This window comes from Saccostrea echinata, unplaced genomic scaffold (assembly GCF_033153115.1).
Source record: "Saccostrea echinata isolate AGI-Se365-2 ecotype Australia unplaced genomic scaffold, CSIRO_AGI_Sech_v1 ptg000016l, whole genome shotgun sequence".
Lineage (NCBI taxonomy): Eukaryota > Metazoa > Mollusca > Bivalvia > Ostreida > Ostreidae > Saccostrea > Saccostrea echinata.
The window spans coordinates 29,388,515-29,415,703 of NW_026889765.1; the positions used below are offsets into that span (position 1 = coordinate 29,388,515).

Sequence of the window (27,189 nt, forward strand, 5' to 3'; positions counted from 1 at the left end):
TATTGCTAATGCAATACTCTCAGAATGCTTGTTTCTATTGAAAAACATATCATTCCTATTCGAAAACATACAGTTCCTATTCGATAATCTTAACAAGATCATCGAATAGGAAACGTATGTTTTCGAATAGGAATGATATGTTTTCGAATAGGAATATCATGTTTATAACTTTATTGCATATAAATCACATAATTATCGAATGAGAATTTCGAATTGGAATGACAAAATTATCGAATAGAAACATACGTTTTCGAATATGAACGATATATTTGGAATAGGAATCATATGTCTTCCAATAGAAATAACACGATATCGAATAGAAATGACAAATTATCGAATAGGAATAACAATTTTTCGAGTCGGATTAACAACTTATCGGATAGGAATAAAAACTTGTTGAATAGAAATGATATGTTTTAGAATAAAAATGATGATTTCTTCGAATAAGAATAAATAAAAGAAGTATTATAATAATAATACAACGTTTTACACGATATACTAGTATTTTGCGGTTTATGCACTGAAAAAATATACACGTTGTCGTGCGTTCACGTCGACAGGTTTCCCTTTTCTCGTGAGTTTGCTTAAATTTCGTATCTGAAATGCAGTCATGAATTATTGATCATATTCTTCATAAGCGAAGACTAAAAAAATGATTTGTCATGAAGTTATCCACGTGAGATTTTAGAAATGATATATTAAATCAATAAATCTCTATCAGACGTAAGTGGCATATTCTACATGTAGTTGCATTTTTGGAGTATCTATCTAAATAACTGCTGTATATTAAAGAAGAGGCCTTATAAAAGCTGTGTACATTTATTGGAAATGTTGTTACATAGTTGAACCTTCTCCATACAGTTTCTCAATATCACTTCAGATTCCTCCAAGCCAGACAACCGCGGCGTAGTTAAGGACTTGTCACATACGAATTGTACATACTATTATTGAAAATATATTTTGACTAAAGAGAATTAACCGTATGATATACCTGTTTAAACAAAATTATTAATATTGATGTAATCTGAACTAAATCTCCTGAAAAAATCATTTTTTCAAAATCAAATGCTTAATAGTACCTACTATTACTCTTGAAACTTAATGTGATTAACATATGTAAGATAAAATACAAAATTAGTCTACATGTGCATGAAGAGTTAGACTTCCAGAAGACACCACTTATTATAGATCTTTCCAACATTTGGAAAAACTAATCCATTTAAAGTAAATTAATATTTTTAGAGTTGTTCTAAGGTGTTTTTATCCTATGCTCTCCACAGAAAAATACCTGCATGTTATATTACCCTTTTTCGAAAGACAATCTTACTATTTATTAAAAAAATATATACAAAAATTCGAGGAATAAAATAGTCTTATTATGACAAATATAAACAAAGATAGTAAAATTGCAACAACAACAAAAATATTATTAAAAGAAAACACTGTAAAATATTAACTGAAAATGTTCGAGGCAATTTTTGGAATTTTTTAAAAATATTCAATAACACTTATTTTACAATGACGGTAACAGTTGAATTGTTAAAAACTTAACAGTAACAATAATACTTTAAAAACAACTCATAGAAACCACCGTGAATTAGTGTCATGTTCTAAATTTTGTATTTACTCCCAAAATTTAAATTCAAAATTTAGAACATGACTTTAGAGGAAAAACTTAAACTCTTAAAAAAAAATTATAAATATTTTCAAACAAAATAAAATCACTGATGATAAACAATGAACAAGATAAATCAGGGATTTATTTCTCCAGTTTAAGGAGGAAATAAAAGGGTGGGAGACCTAAAAAAAAATGCAGAAGGAGAAAGACAGAACGATCGACCTTGATTTTTCTCCATTTCGCCTTAAAAATCTGGATGTGTCTTAAAAAGTTTCTCCAGTAAGAGATTTATCACCTTGAGTCTCATTGCAAAAGCTCAAAGAGAACAGTTACTAATGTTATCATCTGAAAACTACTTTATGCAATGAATTTCAGACCTTGACCTCAAAATCAAAAGGGGTCTTCTTGAGTCAAAGAGAGTTTTGATATAAAATTCCGTTGCACAATATCAAAGAAAACTAAAGTTTTCATCAGGAAACCACTTCAAAATAAATAGGGATCTTCTTAAGGCAAAGGAAGTAATGATATAAAATTTCATTACAAAAGGAAATGACTTTTTGGACATCGTCGAAACCAAAATGTTACTAACAGACAGTAGAAACGGACAGACCCAAATAAATATACAACGCTTTTAGCGAAATCGGAAAAATAAATTCTTAGTTTACATAGGGTATGCTGGTTTATAAGAACGATAAAGATCCCCAAAGGTAATTTATTAACATTAGGCCAAAGGGTTTTAATGGTCACTTGAGTATAATGTAACGTTACTCTGAATATAAAATAAAACAAACAAGCATTCTGAGAGTATTGCATTAGCAATACTAGTCCCCTACCGGCAAGTATAATCTGGTTCCCGTTAAGAATTGAAAATGCCATAATTCCGTCAAAAATCAATGAAGTGGGGCGAAATGCAAACTTGATCTATAGCTAATCAAGGTTAAGTCACATACCAAAAATCAGCTCAATATCTGAAAGCGTTTAGAAGAAAATTGCGGAAAACCCTTAAAATTGAAAAGGCCGTAATTCCGTCAAAAATCAATGAAGCGGAACGAAATGCAAACTTCATCTGTAACTCATCAAGATACACTCACATACCAAAAATCAGCCCAATATCTGCAAGTGTTTAGGAAAAAAGTGCGGAAAACCAAGTGGGACAGACTGACAGACAGACAGAGGGACAGACGGACAGACAGACAGACAGACGGACGGACAGACTCAGAGGAAACCTATAGTCCCCTCCGGTTTCACCGGTAGGGGACTAATAAGCTGATAAATGAATCTATGTTGCCCAAAAGCAAGAGAAATAGGATGATCAGGGATCATCAAAGTAACTAATTTAGTGCTCGGTAACAAATTTTAAAGTTGATCTATTTACTTGCCTGTACTTGCCCCCATATGTCACTATCCCCATGTGGGCTAAACAAAACAATTATAGTTCTTGATCACTATTAGTAAAGCCATTTAATTTCCTCTCACTTTGACCTCTCTTAGTCTTTAAAGAAAATTAAATGTAATGTACAAAGATAAGGTGTTCTTGTCCCATTTTTATTTATCAATCATTTAAAAGTCGACCTGACCATTAAAAACTATGAACTTACTTATTATAAAAATTCTTGTAAAAATCTGTAATGTAATTGACCTTTCAATTACATTATTTACAGTGATTAACTATCAAAGGTGAATAGCAAAGGGGAATAACTTCTCTCAGTAGAATAGAAATTAATAAATTGACCAAGTGGTGTAGAATTTCAAAAAATATGGTAAAAATACTCTTGCTTATTACAACTTTATTCTCTGTTTGCCTCCTAGTAGATGCCCATGAGCAGAAAAGATTTTCAAAGAAATGTATTTTCACTTTAGATTCAACATAGCCCCGTCCTAACACCAGAGCCCAGGGGCCAAAAAAATCACATTTTCGGAAGACGCACCCTTGCTCATCATAACCATGCATTTAGTATGTTTGCTAAATACCCATGTGCAGAGGAGAAGATTTTCATAGAAATAATGTATTTACACAATATATATTCAAAAGAACCCAACCTTAACACCAAAACCCCTGACCCTTGGTTGTGAATTTCAAACTTTTAGGCATTCTTACTTCCCGCAGAACCACTGACCCTGGGGCCATAAATTTCACACTTCATATCAAACCTGTTTCTTGCATGAAATATTTTTAAAAAGAACTACCGCTATTTTTATAACTAAAAAAAGGTTGAATATCTATTAACATTTGCTATTTAAGAGAACATCACTCTAAGTGCAAAGGCACAGTGCATAAAAATGTTCTATTTTTTATAAATTATATAATAATTACTGGGTAGCATTGTCAAAACCACGATGAAAGCGAATTCTGAAACACCATTTACATATCAGACATACATTTCTATGGAAAATTCTAACAATTCTCCATACTTTGCAAATATTTCAAAATATTTACATATCTGAGTGCTTTCTCTCCGATAACTCTTTGAAAGTCAAGTGTGATAATCTCTCGGTATTTACAACTGAATGTAAATTTCGCCAAGTTAAAGGTCAAGTGCCTTTAAAAATACATTTTGTCTGACGTCAGTAGGCCGGGACTTATGGAAATTAACATAAAATGCTTCCTGTATTCTGTTAAACAGCATTTTTGATTATATATGTATTTATATTTTTATTTCACATTTAAATATAAATACATATGTATAAGGAATCACTGTCTAGTTTGTCCGGTATCCCAGGGACATTAACGACAGATGGAAACGTGGCTTCGCCCGTTATGCAAATTATCCCACGTTTCCAACTGTCATTAATGCACTTAATGCCCTAGTATACCCAACAAACTAGACAGTTCTTCCTTAAAACAATCGGTGTACGTAAGTCATGAAACATTTTAGTGTACATTTAACTATTGTCTTGCTAAATTTAATTTAATTTGAGTAAATAAATAAATTGATGAATTTAAATATTAGTGCAATATATATCTGTACGTGTAGCTTCCTATGGCATATTTGTCTTTGACTCAAGTTCACTGAGCTTTGAAATGTTAAAATCATATCCAAAAATGTGACTGGGTTATGACTTTGGACTCTTCAATTGGAATACTAAATTCATTTAAAAAAATGTTTTCCCATGTCCTAGATGATCGACAAATACCAACTTAATTTGTAAATTTATTCACAATGAATTCTACATATTTTACATTGTTTACATTGGCATTTTTCAAGGTCATGATTCATGATCCAATGACGAAATATTATTCCATTATCTACGCTATTTTCTGGAAACGTGTCAATGTCTTTTTTCCATTAAGATTACACAGTATGACTGACGTAATCTGGAATAAGGGAAATTGGAAACTGCTTATATTGACAGCTAGCAGAAGACATAAGATCTACTTAGCAGCAGGACACCTAGGGACTGGTGCAAAATTCTGCAACTTTTATTTGACACCAGATTATCCTTGTAAAACAACAAATGTTATTGAATACCTTGATAGCGGACCCATCTCTCTCTCTCTCTCTCTCTCTCTCTCTCTCTCTCTCTCTCTCTCGGGGGGGGGGGGTTACTCTCTGTCTCTGAAGTGGGTATCCATATATAAGTGGATTTCTTTGTGCTTTCTATATTAATATTTCTTCACTTACGGCAGTTATACACTGTATTAGTTTAAGAGTTGTTGTAAATTGTGCTTTATAAATAAAATTAATTCATTAACTATTGTCCAAATAACTGTATCTCACTTCCATTCTCAATGACTGTGTAGTGTAGGACAGCGCCACGAGAATCCCATCGGCATCGAAAGCAAGTTTTTTAACTTGCCTAGGTGGCCGAGCGGTCTAGCGCGCTGTTCCTGTACTGCTAGAAGACAGATTCCATAGGTCTAGAGTTCAACCCCGGATTGCTGAAGTGGGTATCTTTACAAAAGTGAATTTCTTAGTGCTTATATATATATATATATATATATATATATATATATATATATATATATATATATATATATATATATATATATATATATCATGTGACATTTTTAATCATCTACAAAAGCAGTAGCACTTAGAAGAGCAGATTACACTTCGGTACCAGCCAGCACACGTCTGAAGATATTACCTTGGACTGAGTTCCTTAGCTATGTGACAATAGAATTGTACTACTATCTATTTATTGGCTGTTGAGAAAATTATCTCGATTAAATATTAAGAAATAAAATCATTATCCAAAAAGGCCAGAATCGTTGATTTTTTGCCATTTTGATGCTCCATATCTATTGTCTTAATATATAGGACGCTGTTAAGTCGACGTTCTAAATGCGATTTGTTCAGTTTTTAAGGAACGAAGGCATAAGTGTGGGGGTGGAGTTAAGGGATGGTGGGGATATCGTAGATTTACATGCAGGGGATTCAAAAATCCCCTCAGATTTACGAAGTTTTATAGAAGGAGGAGAGGAAAACATAAGATCCGCCCAAAAGTAGGTTAAATTTATTATTCTTAATCTTTACCTTCAAATGTCTTCATTGTTTTTGCCTTGCTTTGACTTGTAATTTTTTTTTAAAAAAAAGATTTCTTTCCTACTGTAAGATATTTGTAAAATACGCATATATGTAGGTATTTTAATCGGTTCCATAACGTCCTTATTCAAACTACATTATTGGCAAAGTTCTGTAGCAGGAATATGACTCCAGAGTGTTCAGGTAAATCAATTTGGGAGGGGACACTCAATTACAATATTTTGATAAAAAAGTTTTTACCATTATAAACAGCTTAAGTCGCCTTGTCTGAGTTATACTTGTATATCTATCATATAAATTAATATGACATTATTTTTAATCTCAAATCCTAAATATTTTAGCTTGGTTGACAAAAGAAAATGTGTTCTTGCACGAGATTCTGTAAAGATAGTGGCACCGATTTCTAACCCAGAGAAGGTCCTGTGTGTTGGGATGAATTACCGGGATCACTGCGAGGAACAGAACGCCCCCGTCCCCGCGGAACCCGTGGTTTTCAATAAGTTTCCATCCAGTATCATAGGACCGACAGATAATTTAGAATATCCTAGAGAAACACAGGTATTTTCTGCAAATTATGTTGGCATAACACCAACAAATTTGATGTGTAAGAATTTTACATATTACTATAATGACATAAATGCCTTTTAATGACTTTTTTTTTATCAACAGAAACTAGACTGGGAAGCGGAACTAGCATTTGTTATCGGAAAAGAAGCCCGACATGTCAAGGTATTACATCCTATTATGCTGATTTGGCGAAGCTAAGACAATGGTTTAAAAACTTACTTGTTGTAGTAGATCAAGACTTTTGTGAACTGTTAGCTGCTTTATATCTAAATATCAGGTTCTACAGTAGCTTTAATATTAGCTCAAATTTAATTTTGAACTTTCTTTAAGAACATTTTCAATGCATTGTTTAACAACAAAGCTTTATGATAAACGTGATGATTCAATTTTTCAATCGTAAGCTTCCCTTACTTATGTAGCAATATACCCTTTTTCACCTGCATATGGGGTTTTTATCTCCCAGTTGATTCGATACGCAAGAGCATGCTATAGGTATGAACAATTTCTAAAACGAGGCAAGCTTTTGACAAACAAGTTGATGAAACAAGGATATCAACAGTCTTGTTTGAAGTCATCATTTCGCAAGTTGATTCGATATGCAAGAGCATGCTCTACGTATGAACAATTTCTAAAACGAGGCAAGCTTTTGACAAACAAGTTGATGAAACAAGGATATGAACAGTCTCGTTTGAAGTCATCATTTCGCAAGTTTTAAGGTCGATACAATGACCTTGTCATCAAATACAACCTATCATTGAGTCAAATGCTGACTAACGTTTTACATACTGATTGTTAGGCCATTATTTACACACTGAATTGTCTAAGGATTTTTTCGATCATGAGAAGGAGCACATGGTAGATGTGACTGGTCGGCAGGGGATGCTCACTCCTCCATGGCACCTCATCCCACCTGATATTTTTGAAACAGATCATAGGTAGCGCTCTGATGAAGACCCATAATAACATAAATGGCATAATGTGTTTAGCGTATACGCTTACCGCTTTAAATTTCTTCATTCAGTGATTAATTATTCATTTTTTTCAAGTGCGTATATAACTTTGTACAAATTGATTTTAATTTGTCTCTCGGCCAAAAAAGATTGCCTATACATCTATTCGTATAATGTAGTATTATGTAATAACAGAATTTGTTATTACATGTACTTTAATTTTTAATTGCCTGATTACCCCCCCCCTTTAATTCATGTCAAAATGTTCCTCCAGATAGTGAGATAAATTAATAGATGTTCTGTGAGCTTGAGAAACTTGGTGATAAAGGAAACATAGCCTACACGTGTAACAAGACATCCTTCTCGTGTTTATCATATTTAAAAATTAATGAAATTTTCACAGATTCAAGAAGACAATATCACCAAGTAATGACATCAATTACATTATATTTGCCCGTTTCATTAAAAGGTCAAGGTCATAATCTTTTCCGTGTCATTAAGAATCAGAAATTATTGTTGCCAATCATGTAATACTTATTTTTCCTTTAAAAGATTTAATCTTTTTCTTTTTACATAAAAAGTTAATACAACAAAAGGTCTACCAGATGATAATATCAAAAAGAAAGAAAAATATGATCTTTAAAATCCTTAACATCTAAATATAAAAGACTTGTAAGCAAATATACTTTGAGTATTTCATTTAATTAGTCAGAAACCAGAGAAGAATCCCTCCTTAAGAAATTGAATTCCTGCGAAAATAAGATAACGAAGTGCCATTTTTTTTTATTAATTAATATCAGGTAAATAACAAGGACAATCCTTTTCTTGTGGTCACTTAACTTATAATGTGTCAAAATAGGTATTTTCATTTACTGTGTGGGCGATTACTCAACTAAATTACGCCTTTAGTATCAAATAATGTCAATTTTCACGGATCCTTTCATAATTAGATCTGTACGTTGACTTTTTTATAGGAAAGTAGTGCTATGGAACATATCTTTGGTTTCACGGTAGCACTCGATGCTTCTGCCCGAGATTGGCAGATTGGAAAAAATGGCGGACAAGTGCTGCTTGGTAAAGCCATGGATGGGTTTTGTCCCTTGGGTCCCGCCATAGTTACAAAAGATGAAATAGGCGGTAAGCCTTTTCCTAGACTGTACCTACATTGTTAAACATGGTTAAAGGATTGTTTACGTATAAGGCACGTGTTGTCAAATGGTTAAATTCTGAAAATAAAGTTGCATGACATGTACATGTATATTTATTTTGGACATAAGGTCAATGTTTTGAGTCAGGTATATTTAATTTTTTTATGCGTAACCTCTGCCCAAAATGAATTTTTCCTTTGCTGCAAATCAAGAACCATATTTTTAAAATTTGCAATTAAAGAACTCCACCTTTTGTTTATGATGTATCAAAATGTATGAGAAAGCGTTTGATTCCTCGTTTTCGTAGAGTAAGGTATGTAAACTTTAATTTATAGCTTAATAATAAAATTTCATTTCATGTAACGAGACTGAGACTAATTTAAAACAAGAGGCCCAGGGGCCACATAGCTCACCTGAGCACTATGGCTAGAATAAAGCAGAAATCAGTTCAGTCTTGAAAGGTTGAAAAGTTTAAATATAAAAGTGGGGGAGTGGGGGGGGGGGGGTCATAAATTGAACAAATTTGAATCTACATAAGCTGAGGATGTTCCATTTAAATATGACCAATCATGGCTTTGCTTTTCTTGAGTAGAAGATTTTTAAAGATTTAACCTATGTATTCCTATGTAAAACTTTGATCACCCATTGTGGCCCCACCCGACCCCCAGGGGTCATGTTTGAACAAACTTGAATGTACACTATCTAAGAATGCTTCCATATGAATATGAATATGCATATCATGGCTTTGCTGTTCTTAAGAAATAGTTTTTTTTAAAAGATTTTTACTACGTGTTCCTAGGTAAAATTTTGATCACCCATTGTGGCCCCACCCTATCCCCGGGGGTCATGATTTGAACAAATTTGAATCTACACTATCTGAGGATGCTTCCTTGTAAATATGACCAATCATGGCTTTGCTGTTCTTGAGAAGAAGATTTTTAAAGATTTTCCCTATATATTCATATGTAAAACTTTGATCGCCCATTGTGGCCCCACCCGACCCCCGGGGGTCATGAGTTGAACAAATTTAAATGTACACTATCTGAGGATGCTTCCATGTAGATATGACCAATCATGGCTTTGCTGTTCTTGAGTAGAAGATTTTTAAAGATTTTTCCTATATATTCCTATGTAAAACTTTGATTGCCCATTGTGGCCCCACCCTACCCCTGGGGGTCATGATTTGAACAAACTTGAATTTACACTATCTGAGGATGCTACCATATAAATATGACCAATCATGGCTTTGCTGTTCTTGAGAAGAAGATTTATAAAGATTTTTCCTATATATTCCTATGTAAAACTTTGATTGCCCATTGTGGCCCCACCCTACCCCTGGGGGTCATGATTTGAACAAACTTGAATCTACACTACCAGAGGATGCTACCATATAAATATGACTAATCATGGCTTTGCTGTTCTTGAGAAGAAGATTTTTAAAGATTTTTTCCTATATATTCCTATGTAAAACTTTGATCGCCCATTGTGGCCCCACCCGACCCCCGGGGGTCATGATTTAAACAAACTTGAATCTACACTATCTGAGGATGCTTCCTTGTAAATATGACCAATCATGGCTTTGCTGTTCTTGAGAAGAAGATTTTTAAAGATGTTTCCTATATATTCCTATGTAAAACTTTGATCGCCCATTGTGGCCCCACCCGAGCCCCGGGGGTCACGATTTGAATAAACTTGAATCTACACTATCTGAGGATGCTACCATGTAAATATGACCAATCATGGCTTTGCTGTTCTTGAGAAGAAGATTTTTAAAGATTTTTCCTATATATTCATATGTAAATCTTTGATCGCCCATTGTGGCCCCACCCGACCCCCAGGGGTCATGATTTGAACAAACTTGAATCTACACTACCTGAGGATGCATCCTCATAAGTTTCATATTTTCAAGCACAGTGGTTCCTGAGAAGAAAATTTTTTAATGATGCCATTAATTTTTCACAAATTCTTAATTATCTCCCCTTGGAAGAAGGCGTGGCCCTTCATTTGAACAAACTTGAATCCCCTTTACCCAAGGATACTTTGTGGCAAGTTTGGTTGAAATTGGCTCAGTGGTTCTTGAGAAGAAGATGAAAATGTGAAAAGTTTACAACAACAACGACGACAGACAACAGACAAATTTTGATCAGAAAAGCTCACTTGAGCCTTTGGCTCAGGTGAGCTAAAAACGCGTTGATTTGGCAGAAAACTTATTATGTACGCAAAAAGTGATCTAAGGTGCTAATGACTGATACAGGTGATGAACACGAGAGTTACTAATGATTGAATGATACCAACCAATCAAATCAAAAGTTCCCTCTGCCTCCCTTATTGGGTAAGCAAATGAAAGTTACTTTTGTAAAAACAAGTTCCGTGATTTCGCTATTCTTGGTTAATTACAGATCCTCATAATCTTGGGATAAGATGCAAAGTAAACGGAATAATCAAACAGAATAGCAACACAAATCAACTTGTACACAAGTCAGCTGCAATAATCGCACATATTTCAAGGTACCGACAAATATTCTCCAATATTCTCAGGAACAACTAGAGGAAAGTTTCTGAAATGGTTAATTTAATATAAGTTGTGTTGTAAGTGATAAAAATTCGGCGTCATTTTTGGTCTTGTAAAATATGTTACATTTATGCAATTTTAAAACAAATTTACTACCTAAAATAAGCATCAAAGAAAAAAGTTTCTCCTTGATACCCTGGTATTTCCCTGTATTTTAGGATTAAAAGCAAGATTACCGAATAAGTAGCTGATAAGGTATCATAAACATAAACTGAAGTGTACATGTATATATACCAGTTTATATGTCTCAATTAAGATTCATCACGCTGAAGCCTGGAGATGTTGTGTTGACAGGAACGCCCCCTGGTGTGGGTTTTACTAGAAATCCCCCAGAATTCCTAAAGGTCAGAACCTACGTCTTACAATGTACAAAAAAAAAAAACACTTATAGCGAAGTGCCAGGAACGGACGATTTTGCTTCGTTCTAACGTAATTTGTTATATATCCATTAAGTTCACAATATATTTTAAAGTCACGGTTCGCTATAAGCGTCAATTCATTATATGCGTGTTCGCTTTAAACGTGTTTTACTGTAATCATTAATCAAGAATAATCACCACGATTTTACAGCATTTAGAATATTTAGCTTGTATAAGCTCCAATCAAAAAATCTCTTAGCTGCAACAAACGAATCTCATTTCCATGGATTTTCAATTAAATAAATGATAGCTTTTGGTCAGTCAGTTTAATGATACTTACATCTGATTGAATGCTTTCAGTTGCTACTGGATTTAAATAATCAAATAATCCTCAATGTTATTTGTACCAGATATAAAATGCAACCCCCCCCCTTCTCTTTATATACCGGTAGGAAGAACTTTACATTCTTTGGTGAGATTGTTGCCGCGAAGCCAGTGTTGGAGCTAAACTACTGGTCCAAAATATTATTAAATGTTGAAAAATTCGTTTGAGATGACAAGGCAATGGGTATGGCATAATTCATATAGGAACATGCTTATTCAGAAAATTTGCCCCCCCCCCCCCCCCGCTTAAGGAAAAAAAGAGAGGAAAAATGAAAAAAAAAAATATGCAGATGAAGAAATAATAAAGGTCAACGCTGACCTTTCATCTTTTGACCTTAAAGTCAATAGGGTCTTTTTTAGGTTAAAGAAATTTATTACTTTGAGTTTCATTACAAAACCTTACAGAGAACTTAAGTTATCATCTGATCTATGTGTGCAATATTTAAATTTCTTACCTTGGTCTTTGACCTCAAAATCAATAAGAGTCTTTTTACGTCATATGGACTAAAGGTACAAAATTTGATTGCAAAAGCTCAAAGAGAACTCGATTTATCATCAGGAAACCATTCTATGCAAGACATCAATTTTTCAATTTGACCTTTTGACCTAAGAATCAAAAGGGTCTTCTGAAAGTCAACAGGAGTTATAATATTTCATAGCTGCAGAACTGTAGCTCTCCGAAAAAAAAATTGACAGACCGGAGAGCTACAGTGCCACGCATAGAAAAAAAACTGTATATTTATTGCGCACGAAAAAGTGCGCTGTTTCTCGATTTATTTCTCCGCATTTTTAATCTGCGATTTCTAAATATTACTGACCGCGTGTTCCTAACACATTTTTGCACTATTCCCACATCAAAACATTTCCTGTAACCGTTGTTAATAGCCCTCCTGGGCCTGAAATTAAGACCATCCACAATTTCGCTTGTTATTACGGCCATTTTGGATGGCTAGACAATTCGGCCAAAGCGCTTCGTAAAGATGTCAACTGCAAGAGTAGTTGACAGAGGTCTAAGGAATCTTTTGAAATCGAGCTTTTTTGCAGTTGAGTTAAGAATTTGGAGAAATAAATCCAGAACCGAGCGCAACTTTTTGTGCGCAATAAATATACAGTTTTTTCTATGGGTAGCACTGTAGGTCTCCGGTCTGTCAATTTTTTTTTTCCGGAGAGCTACAGTTCTGCAGCTAAATATTTCATTGAAAAAGCTCAAGGAAAGTTATTACCTAGAAGCCTTTTTTTTTGCATTGTACGAATTTTGACCTTTTGAACTCAAAATCAATAGTGGTCTTTTTAAGGCCATATGGAGTTATAATAAAAAATTCTATTGAAAGAAGCTAAAGAAAACCCAATCATCTGGAAATTGTTATTTGTAATGTATGTATTTTTGAACTTGACCTTTTAACTTTTGATTTCAAAAAAAAAAAAAAAAAAAAAAAAAAAAAATAGAGGTCTTTTTTAGGCCATTAGAAGTTGTAATATAAAGTTTCGTTGCAAAATCTCAATGGCTTCTAAGATATTGTCCCGAAGCAAAAGTGTTTAACAAGAAGAGAGTGTATGAAGTTATGACCTTGACTTTTGACCTAAAAATCAATAGAAGTCTTCTTTAGGCCATAGGAAGTTGTGATATTAAATTTTATTGAAAAAAGCTCAATGAAAACTAAGTTATCATCTGGAAACTGTTATTTGCAATGTATTGATTTCTGACCTTTACCTTGGATCTTTTGATGTCAAAATCAATAGAGGTCTTCTTTAAGCCATTAAGAGTTGTGGTATACACAATTTTAGTTCAAAATCTCAAAGGTTCTTAAGATATTACCCAGAAACGAAAGTGTTACACACAGACAGAATGTATCAATTTATGACTTTGACGTTTTTACCTCAAAATCAATAGGGGTCTTTTTTAGGCCATAGAACGTTATGATATAAATTTTCATTGCAAAAGCTATCGTCTGGAAACAGACAGTATGACATACAGACAGACGGACGGAAAGACAAACCAAAATCTATATCCCCCTCTTTCCATGAAAGCGAGGGACAAAAGGGGAAAAACTGAGGCAAAGTTTTACCCGTCTTCTCAGACAATATAGTTGTTTTCGGATATGAAAGGGACAACTCAGTCCTGTTTGTATTGGTGTGTTTGTATTCTAACGTGTTTTGGAAAGTAATATGTTTCAAAATAGTTGTACTAATCTCTTTAACGACCAGATTAGGCAAATGCTTTCTCCACAAAATTAATCACCTTCGTCAAGCATCATCTTTACCTACTTAGTGAAAATGTAAAACAAAGAAAGATCATCCTTATGTAATTTCTATATTTAATTTTTTTTTCATTTATTATCAAACTTAATTCGTCATTGTTAATATCATTATAGTTTGAGGTTATATTAACAAGACAGTTCATGTAAATTAATGACCTTAACACTCTGATAACAATTTTGCAGAGAGGCGATATTGTGCAATGTGATATTGATGGTATTGGGAACATATCCAACAGAGTGGTATGAGTTGATCCTACCCAGCTGTGTTACAAATGAAGATCTGCGTCGAATTGTCCTCATTATACTGCTTAATAAATATTTATTGCCTGATCACCTGTTTGTTTTGCTCTTAAACTATTCGAGGATCTATTTTGGATCCCCTCCCCAGCCTTTGTTTATAGAAAAATACTAGGACCTGATTACGTTTTATTAACACTCGAGGTACATGTATCAGCAGAAAATCAGTAGACCAAAACAGAAATGCCGTCGCTTTGTTTCTTCATGCAGAAAAAAACGTTTTTCATGTGACTCTCGTTTTGTGTTCTTGTATGTTGTGGTAATAATGAACTTTTACTTTAGGAAATATCGTTTGATTTCGGGATAGTTTTGTAAAAGTATGGGGTATAAATATTATTTTGAAAAACAAACCACATCTGGAAAATTTCAGTTAGAAATGGCATCGAAATATATTTATAAAAAAAGAAACTCTAAGAATTATTTAAAGAGGACAGGGGTGTACTGTTAGTTCCTATACGATAACTTAATGTATTTTACTATATGGTTTACTCGTACATCTCAGCTGCTGGGATGAACGTAACCATCTGCATCATATAGACTATGACTTCATATTGATTTTAATTCAACTTTCAGGTTAGAATGATGAGCTACATGTTTTGTCTTTTACAATCTGTAAAAAATTCCAAAGTTGTCGTGAATCTCTCTTCTCTGCAATGTCTTGATTAGATTGGCTCAAAACATTAATGCTTTAGTTTGTAATGCTGATATGAACAATCAATATAATTTGATATAAATTGGCAAAATCATGGCCTTAAAGTCTAATGGCCATAATTACTACTGATACTTCTTTAACATAAAGAGAAATGTGACTCCTCAGTTGAGCAGCCTGACTCGTATGCATGTTGTTCAGTTATTTAAACATATTCACTATGTAGTTGATTTCAAGTTCTGCATATCTTTGGATTGGCTCTGTCATACTTATTGATGGGCTGCAAGAAATTACTCTTCACCATATATGTGGCGGATTTATGTCCAAGCCAATTTTTCAGAATAATATTGACAGCTGACTCGTCATAACGATGACAATCAGCATACTCCCGTCCTGTCACATCAAACCTGCACTTAGATGCAGCCCCAGGAGGACTCAGGCACTGTTCCTCAACTGCACACGCCGTTAGAAGCTTCATAAAGTTGTTCATCACTTCATCTGTATTATGAATTATCATTGCCCTCATCTCAATATGTGGAGACTTGAATAACTCTCTCCTATCCACTGTTAAATATTTGTACATTTTGGGGTGTGTCACAGCAAATGTAGAGTAATCTGCGTTTTGTCCTATGACTAAGATCCCAGGCTCTTCAGATTTGTGCACGAGATCATTGAACGCCATGGAACTAACTTTGAATCCCGGATTTATCCATGTTATGTGTCCAAATTCCGCTAAGGCTGTCTGAAAATGTTTTTTTTTAAAAGACATTTGATCAAAGCAATCTTAAATCATTCGAAAAAGGAGTGGTTTGCCCTTAAAATTTTTACTCTTGTTATCAATTAGTTACTAATCAAGAAGTAAAATATCAATAATATTACAGAAATGTACAGGGTAGTTTATCATTACATATAAAGTAAATCGATATTTAGATCTTCATTAACGCTTAGTCTAATACACTCTCTTTTACAATATGTTTATGGGGGAAATGTGCATCTGCTTGTAAGTAACCTAAGTATTTTTTATGATATTAGAAAATATATAAATACTTATCAGATTGAAGAGACATTATTACCTGGATAATTAATGGTCTCCAGTAAAAATTCGATAAGTCATGGATAAAGCTGGGGAAAAGATTCAACCAGAAACCGCGCATGCGCACATTGCAGAATGAGGACAACTGTAACAAATCAATTGAAAAGAAACTATATATATAAACTAATATTCGTATAAAAATATCGCATATTTGTTCTTTTATTTGTTTAACAGTTAACGAGGTAAGATTTTTCTCGCACACCTAAACGAGAAGCAAAATTATTGTATGGTACCTGGGCCGTACAACTGCGTAAAAGAAAGCATTTCATTAGGTAATTTACATAAAGTAAGGGACACCTGAAGCAAGACTTCTATATTGCAACTTTTACAAAGAGTTGATGTGACGATGATAAAAAAAATCTGGTTCAAACTTAAGCTCTGGCTCAAATAAAAAGTTTACATTTTTGTCAATAACTGGATAAACTGTCAAGAATACATGTATTCTCAGTGACAGTAATAGTAATGAAGTAGTAAATGCGACAGACATTTGTATGCCTTATTTCTTATTTTACAAAACGCGCTAAAAGATTAGTACTTTTCATATAATGTTCTAAATTTAATCATTTAACCAACACATGAAAAAGGTGAAGATAAAGAACAGTGATCAAACTAAAAATTCCAGACGGAATACAAATCGTGAACAGTGCATAAACACAGACCCCTGAAAACAACAGAGGTGGGATCAGGTGCCTGGAAGGAGTAAGCATCCCCTATCGACAGATCACACCCGCTGTGAGCCCTCTCGTAGTCAGTCGTAGGCAAACGGTATAAAAAACCATGGCCTAACAATTGGTGTGAAACACGTCAGTTATAGTACGACTCAAAAATATGTTTTTCATTCAAACAAAGTCATTATAATGACCATAGAATTGTCAAACGCTACCTTTAAACGAGGTAGTTGAAAACCCTGTAACATCAAATTAAATGTCAGCAGCCTGTCTCGGTTTAAAAATTGACCCTATACTCAGAACATGCTCTTGAGTATCGATATGCAGTTGACTGTGGAATATTACTACATTAAAAGGGGATATTGAAGCCATCCCGATTGTCATGTATATTGTTTAGTTGTTAGTTAGACATTAACGTCTATAATCAGCTGTAAAATATCCAAGTATGAGATACATGTGGCAGTTTCTATTGTGTCTTTTATTTTGAGTTCACTGGAATACAAGTATATCGAGTTGAAATCTGAATGAAAATGATTATTGTTGATTAATAAACCGTCGTCGATATATCGAAATGTGGACCACAGCAAGACTTTCATTTATTCTCTGGTGGAAATTTTTGAATAAATTCTACTTTATAAGAATTAATATAAAAACAGGTGAAGTTAATGTGCATTCAATTATACAGTTTGGCATCCTACAAAAAGAAAGTAGAATTTACAGAACACGTAGACGTATGAGTGCTAGGAATGATTCCATGATATGCAGAGACCAGGATAAGTAACATTTTCCTGACCAATTGCAAAACAATATCTTGTGTACAAATTAAAAAAAAAACACTAGTAACTCAACAAACTTTATATAATAACAAATTCTTTAAGTTTAACTGAAAGAATATTATTCTTCTATTTATTACCTTCTAGAATATGCGAAAATATCTACTTACTGCCTTTATTATTATATTCTTTTACCTTTAATCGTTGGTCATCATTAAGATCCAGATCAAACACATAAATATCCTCCTTTGGATAAAAGTACTGAATGGAGGTTACGAGATGTTCAATCTGGCTCAATGTCTGCTGCGAGACAGCGGTGACGAGGGCGGGAATGTCGTGAGTGTGATGTCCCTCAGACAGAACAAAACTCTGAATATTACTGTTCACTACTTGGGCTATCTGTTCAGCTTTTTGATGGAATTCCTGTTGTACTTCCGGGTCTTTCTGGATTGGTTTTTCCGGATCTTTATAGTCTTCCACTGGCATTTGGTCCAATTTTTGGGAATCCTGATTGTCGTCCATTAATTTTGCTATCTGGTTCTCTATTTCCATTTCTTTTTTTAAATCTTTCCTCTCATTGTCATTCCTAGGGTTGAATTTCTTATCTACAATGTTGTCTTTGATTTGCTTGTTAAGATGGTAACTATCGGGAGGCTGTTTTCCCACTTTCTCTGTTGGTTTGTTTTGCTTTTTCATATGTTCATCAGTTTTTACTATATTGTGTTTATCCGAGTCTTTTTCAATTTTTACACTTACAGTATTCTTTGTCCTATGACTGTCAAAAACTTGCTTTGCATGATCACCTAATTTCTCTCTGACCTTTGACTCTTGCTCTAATTCTTCAATAAATGGATTTTTCTCGTCTTCCCAATCATTGTTACTGGGGGCTTCACTATTTACAATGTCGTCAGGAGAGATATCGATTATGTCTCCCTGTGAGTTCGGCTGAAAAATATATTACAAAAAGAGTAAATATTAAGGTTTTGAAAATAGTTTTTCCAAAATTATTCATTTATTACTTTCAGGAAATTCTATTACTCATGTATACTTTCAATAAAGTCTGTCCATTATGTTTATCAGTGTTTTGTCCTGATATTATATACTGGATTAATGTGATAATATACACAGAAACAGAACATGAATTTTGTCATATTCTAAATTTTGTGTTCTCACTCATTCTGTATGTGCAAAACCGATGGACACTGTTCAGCACGCAGGGTGGTAGGGGGTTGTTGTAAGGTCGCTCACTGGCAAATTCCAGGATTTGGACATTGTATGAGTTTTTTTCTTATCAGATTATTTTGGGAAGCCCCCCCCCCCCCTTGAAACCGTTGCTATACGGGCCTGCTTTTACATGAATAAAAAGGGAACATTTCCTTAATTTGCAGTTTTTAGAGAATAGAAAGACATTAGCATTTTGCAACTTACCTGAAAAAACTTTGACAAGCAAAAAAAAAAAAGAAGAAAAGAAAACTTGTCAAGCTCTAAAATCCTATTTCATGGAAGGGGGGGGGGTTCCAACTTCTTTTATGACCAGTTTTTATTCATACAGTAAAACATTACCGTGTTTTGACTATACTGCAACAAAAAGTGTGGGGGGAGGGGGGGGGGGGGAGGAACAAGCCTTATAATGAATATTTTCAACGGTAAAAGGTAATGTTTGGAAAAAAAGTGGGGGAAGTGGGCTGCCCCCCCCCCCCCCGATACTACGTGTCTGTAATAGATATAAACTATATAACTTTGTAATAGACATGCATCTTTGTAATAGATAAGTACTATTGTGATAGACATAAATGTACCTTTGTAATAGACACGTTTCTTTTTAATAGATAGACACATATCATTGTATTACATAGACAAGTACCTTTTTGATAGAGACGTACCATTGTAATAGTCATACCTTTGTAAGAAACCTGTATCCAGCATGTAGGATAAACCCCAACATAATTAAAATAATGTATTTCACGGCTTTCATAGATTTAAGTTTCTTCATAGGGACATGTTTTGTGAGATCTGCCGCACCACCTAGTTCTAGACTGGAACCACTGTACTCCTTGGCTTTCCGCCGAATCATAATCAAATCAAATCCAGATTTTTACATACTTTATTTTTACAAACTTACTGTTTCTTTTGAACGTGGCGACGTAATCAATGATTGGACATATACGTGGTACTGTGGAACAGATGTGAGTGACAAAAGAAGAAAAAACTTTAAAGGTGACATGTGTTCACGGGTAATCCATAATTTTCACGCATGCTACAATAATTCTTCATGTATTCGATGGAATATAATTGATAAGTTCCCTGTTTATAACTTACATAATTTTCTCAAGAGTTAAATATTTCTTGTAAATTATTATATTTTAATTTATAGGTCAATTTAACTCTTCGCACACTGATTTTTTTTTCAGTCGATACCACTCAGTTTTACAAATTAAGGTTATGAATTAAAAGAAAAGATTTTTCAACATGGAGAAGAATTGTAAAATAAGATGTTTTAATCCTTTTGTGTCATACAACAAAATATGTCTAAACAAAGCGATCATTTAAATCAATATAAGAGTAATACTTTCTTATTTATGCTATATAATCTTTGCGATGCAATAATAAATCTGTTAAAGTAACATATAGAAATATTTTAAAGCACGGGAGTATTTTTTCTCTTTTGATACAATCCCCTTGCATTTACAACGGCTTATCGGAAATTCTTCCTCGCTTCCGTGCTGCTCAGTTTCTTGCAAAACTTATGCGGAATATAATATGTGTTCTGTTGGAATTTGAAGATTATTTATTAGTAAGTTATGGAGGATATATCTGCTGAACTTTACTATGCTGTTTGTAAAAATGATCCCGTCAAAGTTGAGGAACTATTGAACAACGGAGCAAATGCAAACGAGTATTATTACGACATGGAAAATATCAGCTCCAGTTCCATTCTGCACGTCTGCTGTGGAAAGGGGCACCTTGAGTCCGCACGAATCTTGGTTGACAGAGGAGCGGACATTTTGTCGCGAGACAAATGGCGGATGTCGCCACTGATACACGCCATAATGCCACAGTTTTCAGAAATTGTGGAATTTCTTATCACACGTAATCCGGATGTAGTTAATATGTGTGATAAATATGGGAAAGCTCCTTTACATTATGCTATAGAGTCAGATTCTGTATCTATCGTAGATCTACTTATCCGTCATGGCGCTGATGTTAATGTAGGGACAATGAAAGGAATAACACCAATGATGTTGTTGTGTTCTACGTCAGATCTACAGAACGATATAGAGATGATGCGACTGCTGATCGATCATGGGGCTTTGGTCAACCTTCGAGACGTGGCCGCCAAACGCACCGCATTACAAGTATGGGGAGGAAAACACGAATTTGTATCGAGTAAAATGCTTTGATCATTTATTTACACATTTAGAAAATCGCAAAATTCGTTTCATAACATACGAAACTATAAAGTTTTCTTGTCCTGATTTCAAAATAATCTTTTGATACTCCATATTTTATTTATTTTCCAGTATGCCGCTCTTAAGTTGAAAATTATAGCCGTTCAGATTCTGTTGGACGTCGGCTCTGACACCAACACCCTTGATGGGGCAGGAAGGACACCAATGACAAATGTCATCCGACAATGTGTCCGATCCGACGGATCAATCCAAACGGACGACTGCATGTCAATCATCGTGATGTTACTTCAAGCCGGAAGTGACCTCAATATGACGACCTGTGAGGAATGCTGCCCATTAATGGTGGCGTCGCTTTTAAAGTGCGAGTTCTTGGTTCGATTTTTCTTAGAACATGGAGCTGATTCGGGTATTCGCTGTAAGTTATTGCTGTTTGAATCACTAAGTAACTCAATTTAAAAAAAAAAAAAGTGGACCCCTTCTCCAGTTACACAAATGACACCACTACATGACCCTGTTGATATGTCCGTCTTGATTCAGTACAATGGCCAACATATAAATTGGATTGAACTGGCTTTTTTTTTAATTTCATTGCCCAATGTTATGAATTTGAGACCGATTTAGGACGTGCACAAAGGCTTATTAAGCAATACCAAACTCAGCATAGAACTGATTTCTGATCCTGATCATTAATAAACGACTTTGAAAGAAAAAACATGGTCTTTAGTGAAGATCAATACATGAAATGCCTATATTGGTCATCGGCAATAACATACATGTATATATTTCTATTCATTCCAGTTAAAGATACGAGTTGTAGCCCGTGCATCATGGCTTTCTCTCATTATTTAATGACCATGACATGACTATAGGCCATATTTATGCATGTATTTGAAATTATTACAAATAGGGCCAATACGTTTTTTTTTTAAAATAAATGGACTATATCTCCTCCAGTTAGGTAAATGTAGAAATAATAATTAAAAAAAAAATAAGGGTAACTCTACTAAATTTTTTGCATTTAAAACCAACTTTTCTCTTCGCTTTAAAATAGAGGAATCTGAAGAAGACTTCATTCTTTTCTATTTTCAGTTGCTTCTGGGGTTTACCCACTTTTAGCAGCTGTTGGTAACCGTGACATTCCATCAATTAAAACTCTATTGGAGTACAACAGTCCCTTCTATCTTCAGGGAAGAGTGATAAAGCGTAGAGAAGAATTCTACTTTAATCCTTACGAACTGGCTGTACACCTTGGCTGTTTTGATGTCGTGGAACTTTTGTATGCATATGGTTTTAATTTATCAAAGTACCCCTACCTAGCCGACTCCTTTAATACTAAGGGTATCCCCCTTCCTCTTCAACAAAACCAAACAGTACTGACGTCATTACAGCAGATGGCCTCTGAACCACTTTCATTATTTAAGATTACGTCATTAGCTATTCGGACATATCTGAGGAAGGATCTACATAATAAAGTTGGAATGTTACCATTACCAACGTCTTTACAAAGAGATTTAATATATCTAGCAGGGTGACAACAGTTCAGTTTAATGATTTGGATTGTCAAATCTATATCCAGTCATGTAATTTGTATCTTGCTTAATATTTTCATCTTAATAAAATAATATTAAATATATGAAGTTTTTTAGTTTCGTTTTGTGCACATACAGTATGGGCGTATAGTATATATGGATAGTTTATTTATTATGATTGCTTGGAACAATCTAAATACTATATACTGTACATGTAATGGTATGATTCCAATCTTCACATCCACTCAGACAGTGTTGTTATGCATCTACAGAAAAATACACGTGCGTGTTCTTGGCTCTTCGACAAATGTATCTGCGATGTGTGTGGAACGTAAACAAAATAAAAATAGATTCCCTCACAAGTTCCCCCTATCTGTGAGAAAAATCATGATGGTTGTGTAAAGTTTGTAAATAAGGTAAGGAAAAGTCTCAGAAATTTTGAGGATAAGTAACACAAACAAAATATTGATGCATGGATTAATTGATACATATTTTTTGATTGATTTTGAATAGATATGGCACAGATAATAAATTCCTTAAATATAAAGAAATTATAAATATTCTTTGGTGTTCAAATTTAAGACTGTGTGCCATTTTCTGTATAAATCTACGGATTTTGCATTTTTTAATCATTGACATTATTACAAAATCTTACAAATTTCTACTCTGGCAAACACTATTCATGTTATCTATATGAACATATATCTACTAGACATTGCTGATTTCTGAAGAAAAAAAGTTTGTGTTATATATCCTTAAACAAAAATTAGGTACATAGGCTTATAAGCCTCCATCTTTCTTACTCTAATTTCACTGAAACTTTTACCGTTTTAGACATTCTTTAAAAATGTTTATGTTTGTTATAAATGATTAAAATTGGTATATCCCTGCTCCAAATATTAGAATATACGATGTATGAGTTTAAAAAACTACACTGAAAACTTGACATTTCTATTAATATATGGAACTAAAGACTTTCTCGGTTGGATACGCTTTGTTCGTGATTTTTTTTTTAAATCATTGAATAAATAATATCTTACCTAAAAATTGGATATATTTTTTTTAATTTGGTTTTATTTTTACAGTAAGATTTTCAATGATGACAGACGATATCGCAGCTGCCTTATACCATGCTGTGGACAAGAATGACGTAACAAAACTTCGTCATTTAATTCAGGAAGGTGCGGATCCTAATGAGAATTATAATGACAGTCCTGCGTTGTCTTTTACGATCCTCCACTTGTGTTGTGGAAAAGGACATTTAGAAGCCGCCAAAGTACTCGTGGAAGCTGGTGCAAATGTTCAATCGCGTGACGTATGGGCCATGACACCTTTCATCCATTGCATCATTTCTCAATATAAAGACGTAGTCGAATACTTGTTAACAGTTTGTCCTCAGCTAGTAAACCAACCGGACAAATTCGATAAGTCACCTCTTCATTTTGCGATAGAATCAGACAATGTGGACATTTTTGAATTGCTCATTAAGTGGGGAGCAGATATTAACAGAAGCACGATGTATGGTATAACGCCTCTTATGTTTGCATGTATAACACCAAAATTATCCAACAGAGAAGATATGGTTCGAATCCTTATAGAGGAAGGAGCCCTCGTGGATTTAAAAGATTTCCTAGATTACAGGACTGCACTTCAGGTACATAAATTATTAGAAAATAAAAACAAATTCCTCACACAATGAACGTTACAGCAATAATTTCTGTGCTTCTTTTTAAAACATATAATAAATTATATTTTTGGGGGATTCCAATCATTAGTAATGATAACCCACCACCGGCAATCCCCCCATTTACAATTATGATAGTAGTGTTTGATTTGGGGAATATTTACTTTGTTTCACCAAGTAACAGGATTTCCTTTTTATTTTAGTTTGCTGTAACAAAAAGACACACAGATATAGTGTCCGTATTGCTGTCTGCTGGTGCGGATTCTAATAGTTTAGACAAGGGTGGAAGTACGCCCCTCACAAATCTCATGGCTTCTTCAATCCGCGCCACGTGTCTGGATCCACCCGTAGGAGATGACGTCATGACAATTATTGTTCTTCTGCAGCAAAAGGGAGCCGAATTAAATACAAACAAATGCGAATACAGTAATCCACTCATGGTCTCAACTTTACTGAAGTCTGCCACACTCGTAGAATATTTCCTGGGTTGCGGAGCAAATCCAAATGTTAAATGTAAGCAAAATTGTTTTAGATTTTTTAAAATGTTACTTCAGTAATTTCACAAATAGCAGGTTATTCGTCGTTGTTGATGTTAGTATTCTTGCTCTGTTTTTTTTCCAATGATTTTTTTTTTTTGGATAACATATAAGAATTATAAATCTCTTTCAGTTGTTTCTGGAATATCACCTTTATTGGCTGCTGTGGGTAACAGAGACTTAAACACAACACGCCTCTTGTTGAGACATAATGCAGACGTGAGTGCAAAAGCCATGGTATGCCGGAGAAGACAGGAAGAACGTCTGTTTGACCCGTTTGAGTTAGCTGTCGATCTTTTGCAGTGGGACATTGTGGATATATTGATTCATTATGGATATAGTCTCTCTCAGCACAAATACTTACAAGATTCCCTTTACTCAGAAACAGCGCCCGAATCCCTCCGCGACCACCTCTCTGTTTTGACTAAACTGCAAACACTGGCGAGTTCGCCTTTCTCTCTCCAGAAAATTGTCGTTTTGAAAATTAGACGTATCTTGAAATATGAGATATCTGAAAAGGTGAAAGATCTTCCATTGCCTGCTTCTTTAAAAATGGCATTATTATTTTTGGAAAATTTGTGACATTTTTCTCAATCTCTCAAATTCTTTTTATGTCAGTTATTCAATTTCTGGATACGCTCATATCTTATTGATAAAATAACTTGCTTACAATCCTGATTATAATTCATTATTCGGGTATTAAATGTGTGGACATCAACAATCATGAATAATTGTAGAATTCGAGAAAATACCCACCCACCCCACAATCCCCACCCAATATGCCACTAGTGAGAAAAACTGGAGCAGTTGCAGTCCATGAAAAAATACATGATTCAATCATTGTATATGTTTTTGTAATGTTATGCTCTTTTTCTAATTTAAAATAATGCTTTCATATGATTAAAACGCTTATTCTTAGGCATGCGCAAAGCTTGACTGCGTGTTCTTCAGTGAAAACGTAATATAATTGTAATACCCTCAATACTTACAAGTAAAAAATATACTGCATTTATGTTACACACAAATGTTATCTTACACATGTAATTTCAGTTTTGAACAGCATAAACATTGAGTTTCAAGGGAACATGAATTTTCTTGAATATACATACGATACAATTATCGTCGAATATAGATAAATAGAGTCCGATTGTACAGTGCATGTCTATGTTATTTTTTTTTCAGGCGAATTTCACGTCATTTCCAAACATGTACGTGAAAGTATTAATTTGAGGCAATATGTAGCAAGTTTGAATTAAGGTTCATCGATACTCTGATAAGAAAGATAACTCTTAATGACATAAATGTCTATAATTCCTTTATAATCTTGTCGAAGTGTCTTTTTGTCTAATTTTCTCCCGCAAGCAATGCTATAATTGTTTGTATTTTACTTAAAAAATACATTTCTTTTGGAAAGTCATAGCAGTTAAAGAAACATTTTATATGAGTGAGAAGAGGGTTTATGAACCTTAACATTGCTGTATATGTATAATTGTATCATGCATTTATCAAAATAATGAAATAAAACTATCAAACTATTTTTTTCCGGTTTCTTATCGATGACATTTTGAGAGTAAAAAAAAACAGTAATTTGAATTTGTTTGAATTCATAAAGTTGTTTAAATCTTATTCATATTTTCCACTTCAAAAGGGAAAAAATATGATTTTTTTCTATAGAGCTTGCATTCATATATATATATATATATATATATATATATATATATATATATATATATATATATATATATATATATATATATATATATATATATATACGTTGGGCATGTGTTTCTATCTTTCTACAATGTGTGTCAGGTATACATGTATTTTCAATGTGCTGCTCTATACATTACTCATACACTCATACATACGGCTTTGGTGTTCAATAGTATACTATGTTTATAAAAATGCTCTCTGCATCAAACAGACCCGATAAGTACTACCAAAATAATAAGAAACCTGGCTAACTTTCAATACATTCCTCTCTTGATTGTCCTTCATTGTTCGTATTTTTACAATTGATTGTTTAGCCTAGCTTATGCTAATTTTTTTCATAATGAGGGGGTATCCAGTATGCAACATTTACACCAGATCCTCCTTAAAATCCAACTGATTCTTCTTTACCCCATGATACTTTTTGACCGGAAATATTAATCTTCATCAACTTCGATATCAGAAGAGCATCCCAACATTGGTAAACGTTTATATTA

The 27,189-nt window shown here is 33.8% G+C and overlaps 4 protein-coding genes across 4 annotated transcripts; 3 read left to right on the forward strand and 1 right to left on the reverse strand.

Moving 5' to 3' along the window:
• The first annotated feature begins 5,894 nt into the window (after positions 1-5,894).
• Positions 5,895-14,673, forward strand: LOC133188643 (fumarylacetoacetate hydrolase domain-containing protein 2-like). The gene is made up of 7 exons (XM_061324148.1): positions 5,895-6,065; positions 6,447-6,663; positions 6,775-6,834; positions 8,597-8,759; positions 11,170-11,278; positions 11,599-11,686; positions 14,527-14,673. Exons 1-7 carry the CDS (start codon positions 5,905-5,907, stop codon positions 14,587-14,589), a joined length of 861 nt encoding a protein of 286 aa, XP_061180132.1. The 5' UTR covers positions 5,895-5,904; the 3' UTR covers positions 14,590-14,673.
• Positions 14,674-15,179: 506 nt separating this feature from the next.
• Positions 15,180-20,055, reverse strand: LOC133188642 (uncharacterized). The gene is made up of 4 exons (XM_061324147.1): positions 19,724-20,055; positions 18,019-18,768; positions 16,363-16,467; positions 15,180-16,031 (listed from the first exon to the last, which is right to left on the reverse strand). The coding sequence occupies exons 1-4, from the start codon at positions 19,895-19,897 to the stop codon at positions 15,522-15,524; spliced, it is 1,539 nt and encodes a 512-aa protein (XP_061180131.1). The 5' UTR covers positions 19,898-20,055; the 3' UTR covers positions 15,180-15,521.
• Positions 20,056-20,534: 479 nt separating this feature from the next.
• Positions 20,535-22,866, forward strand: LOC133189106 (poly [ADP-ribose] polymerase tankyrase-1-like). The gene is made up of 3 exons (XM_061324534.1): positions 20,535-21,179; positions 21,345-21,648; positions 22,323-22,866. Exons 1-3 carry the CDS (start codon positions 20,625-20,627, stop codon positions 22,763-22,765), a joined length of 1,302 nt encoding a protein of 433 aa, XP_061180518.1. The 5' UTR covers positions 20,535-20,624; the 3' UTR covers positions 22,766-22,866.
• Positions 22,867-23,813: 947 nt separating this feature from the next.
• LOC133188644 (serine/threonine-protein phosphatase 6 regulatory ankyrin repeat subunit C-like) lies at positions 23,814-26,517 on the forward strand. Its single transcript, XM_061324149.1, has 3 exons — positions 23,814-24,416; positions 24,650-24,959; positions 25,116-26,517. The coding sequence occupies exons 1-3, from the start codon at positions 23,859-23,861 to the stop codon at positions 25,562-25,564; spliced, it is 1,317 nt and encodes a 438-aa protein (XP_061180133.1). The 5' UTR covers positions 23,814-23,858; the 3' UTR covers positions 25,565-26,517.
• The last annotated feature ends 672 nt before the right edge of the window (positions 26,518-27,189 follow it).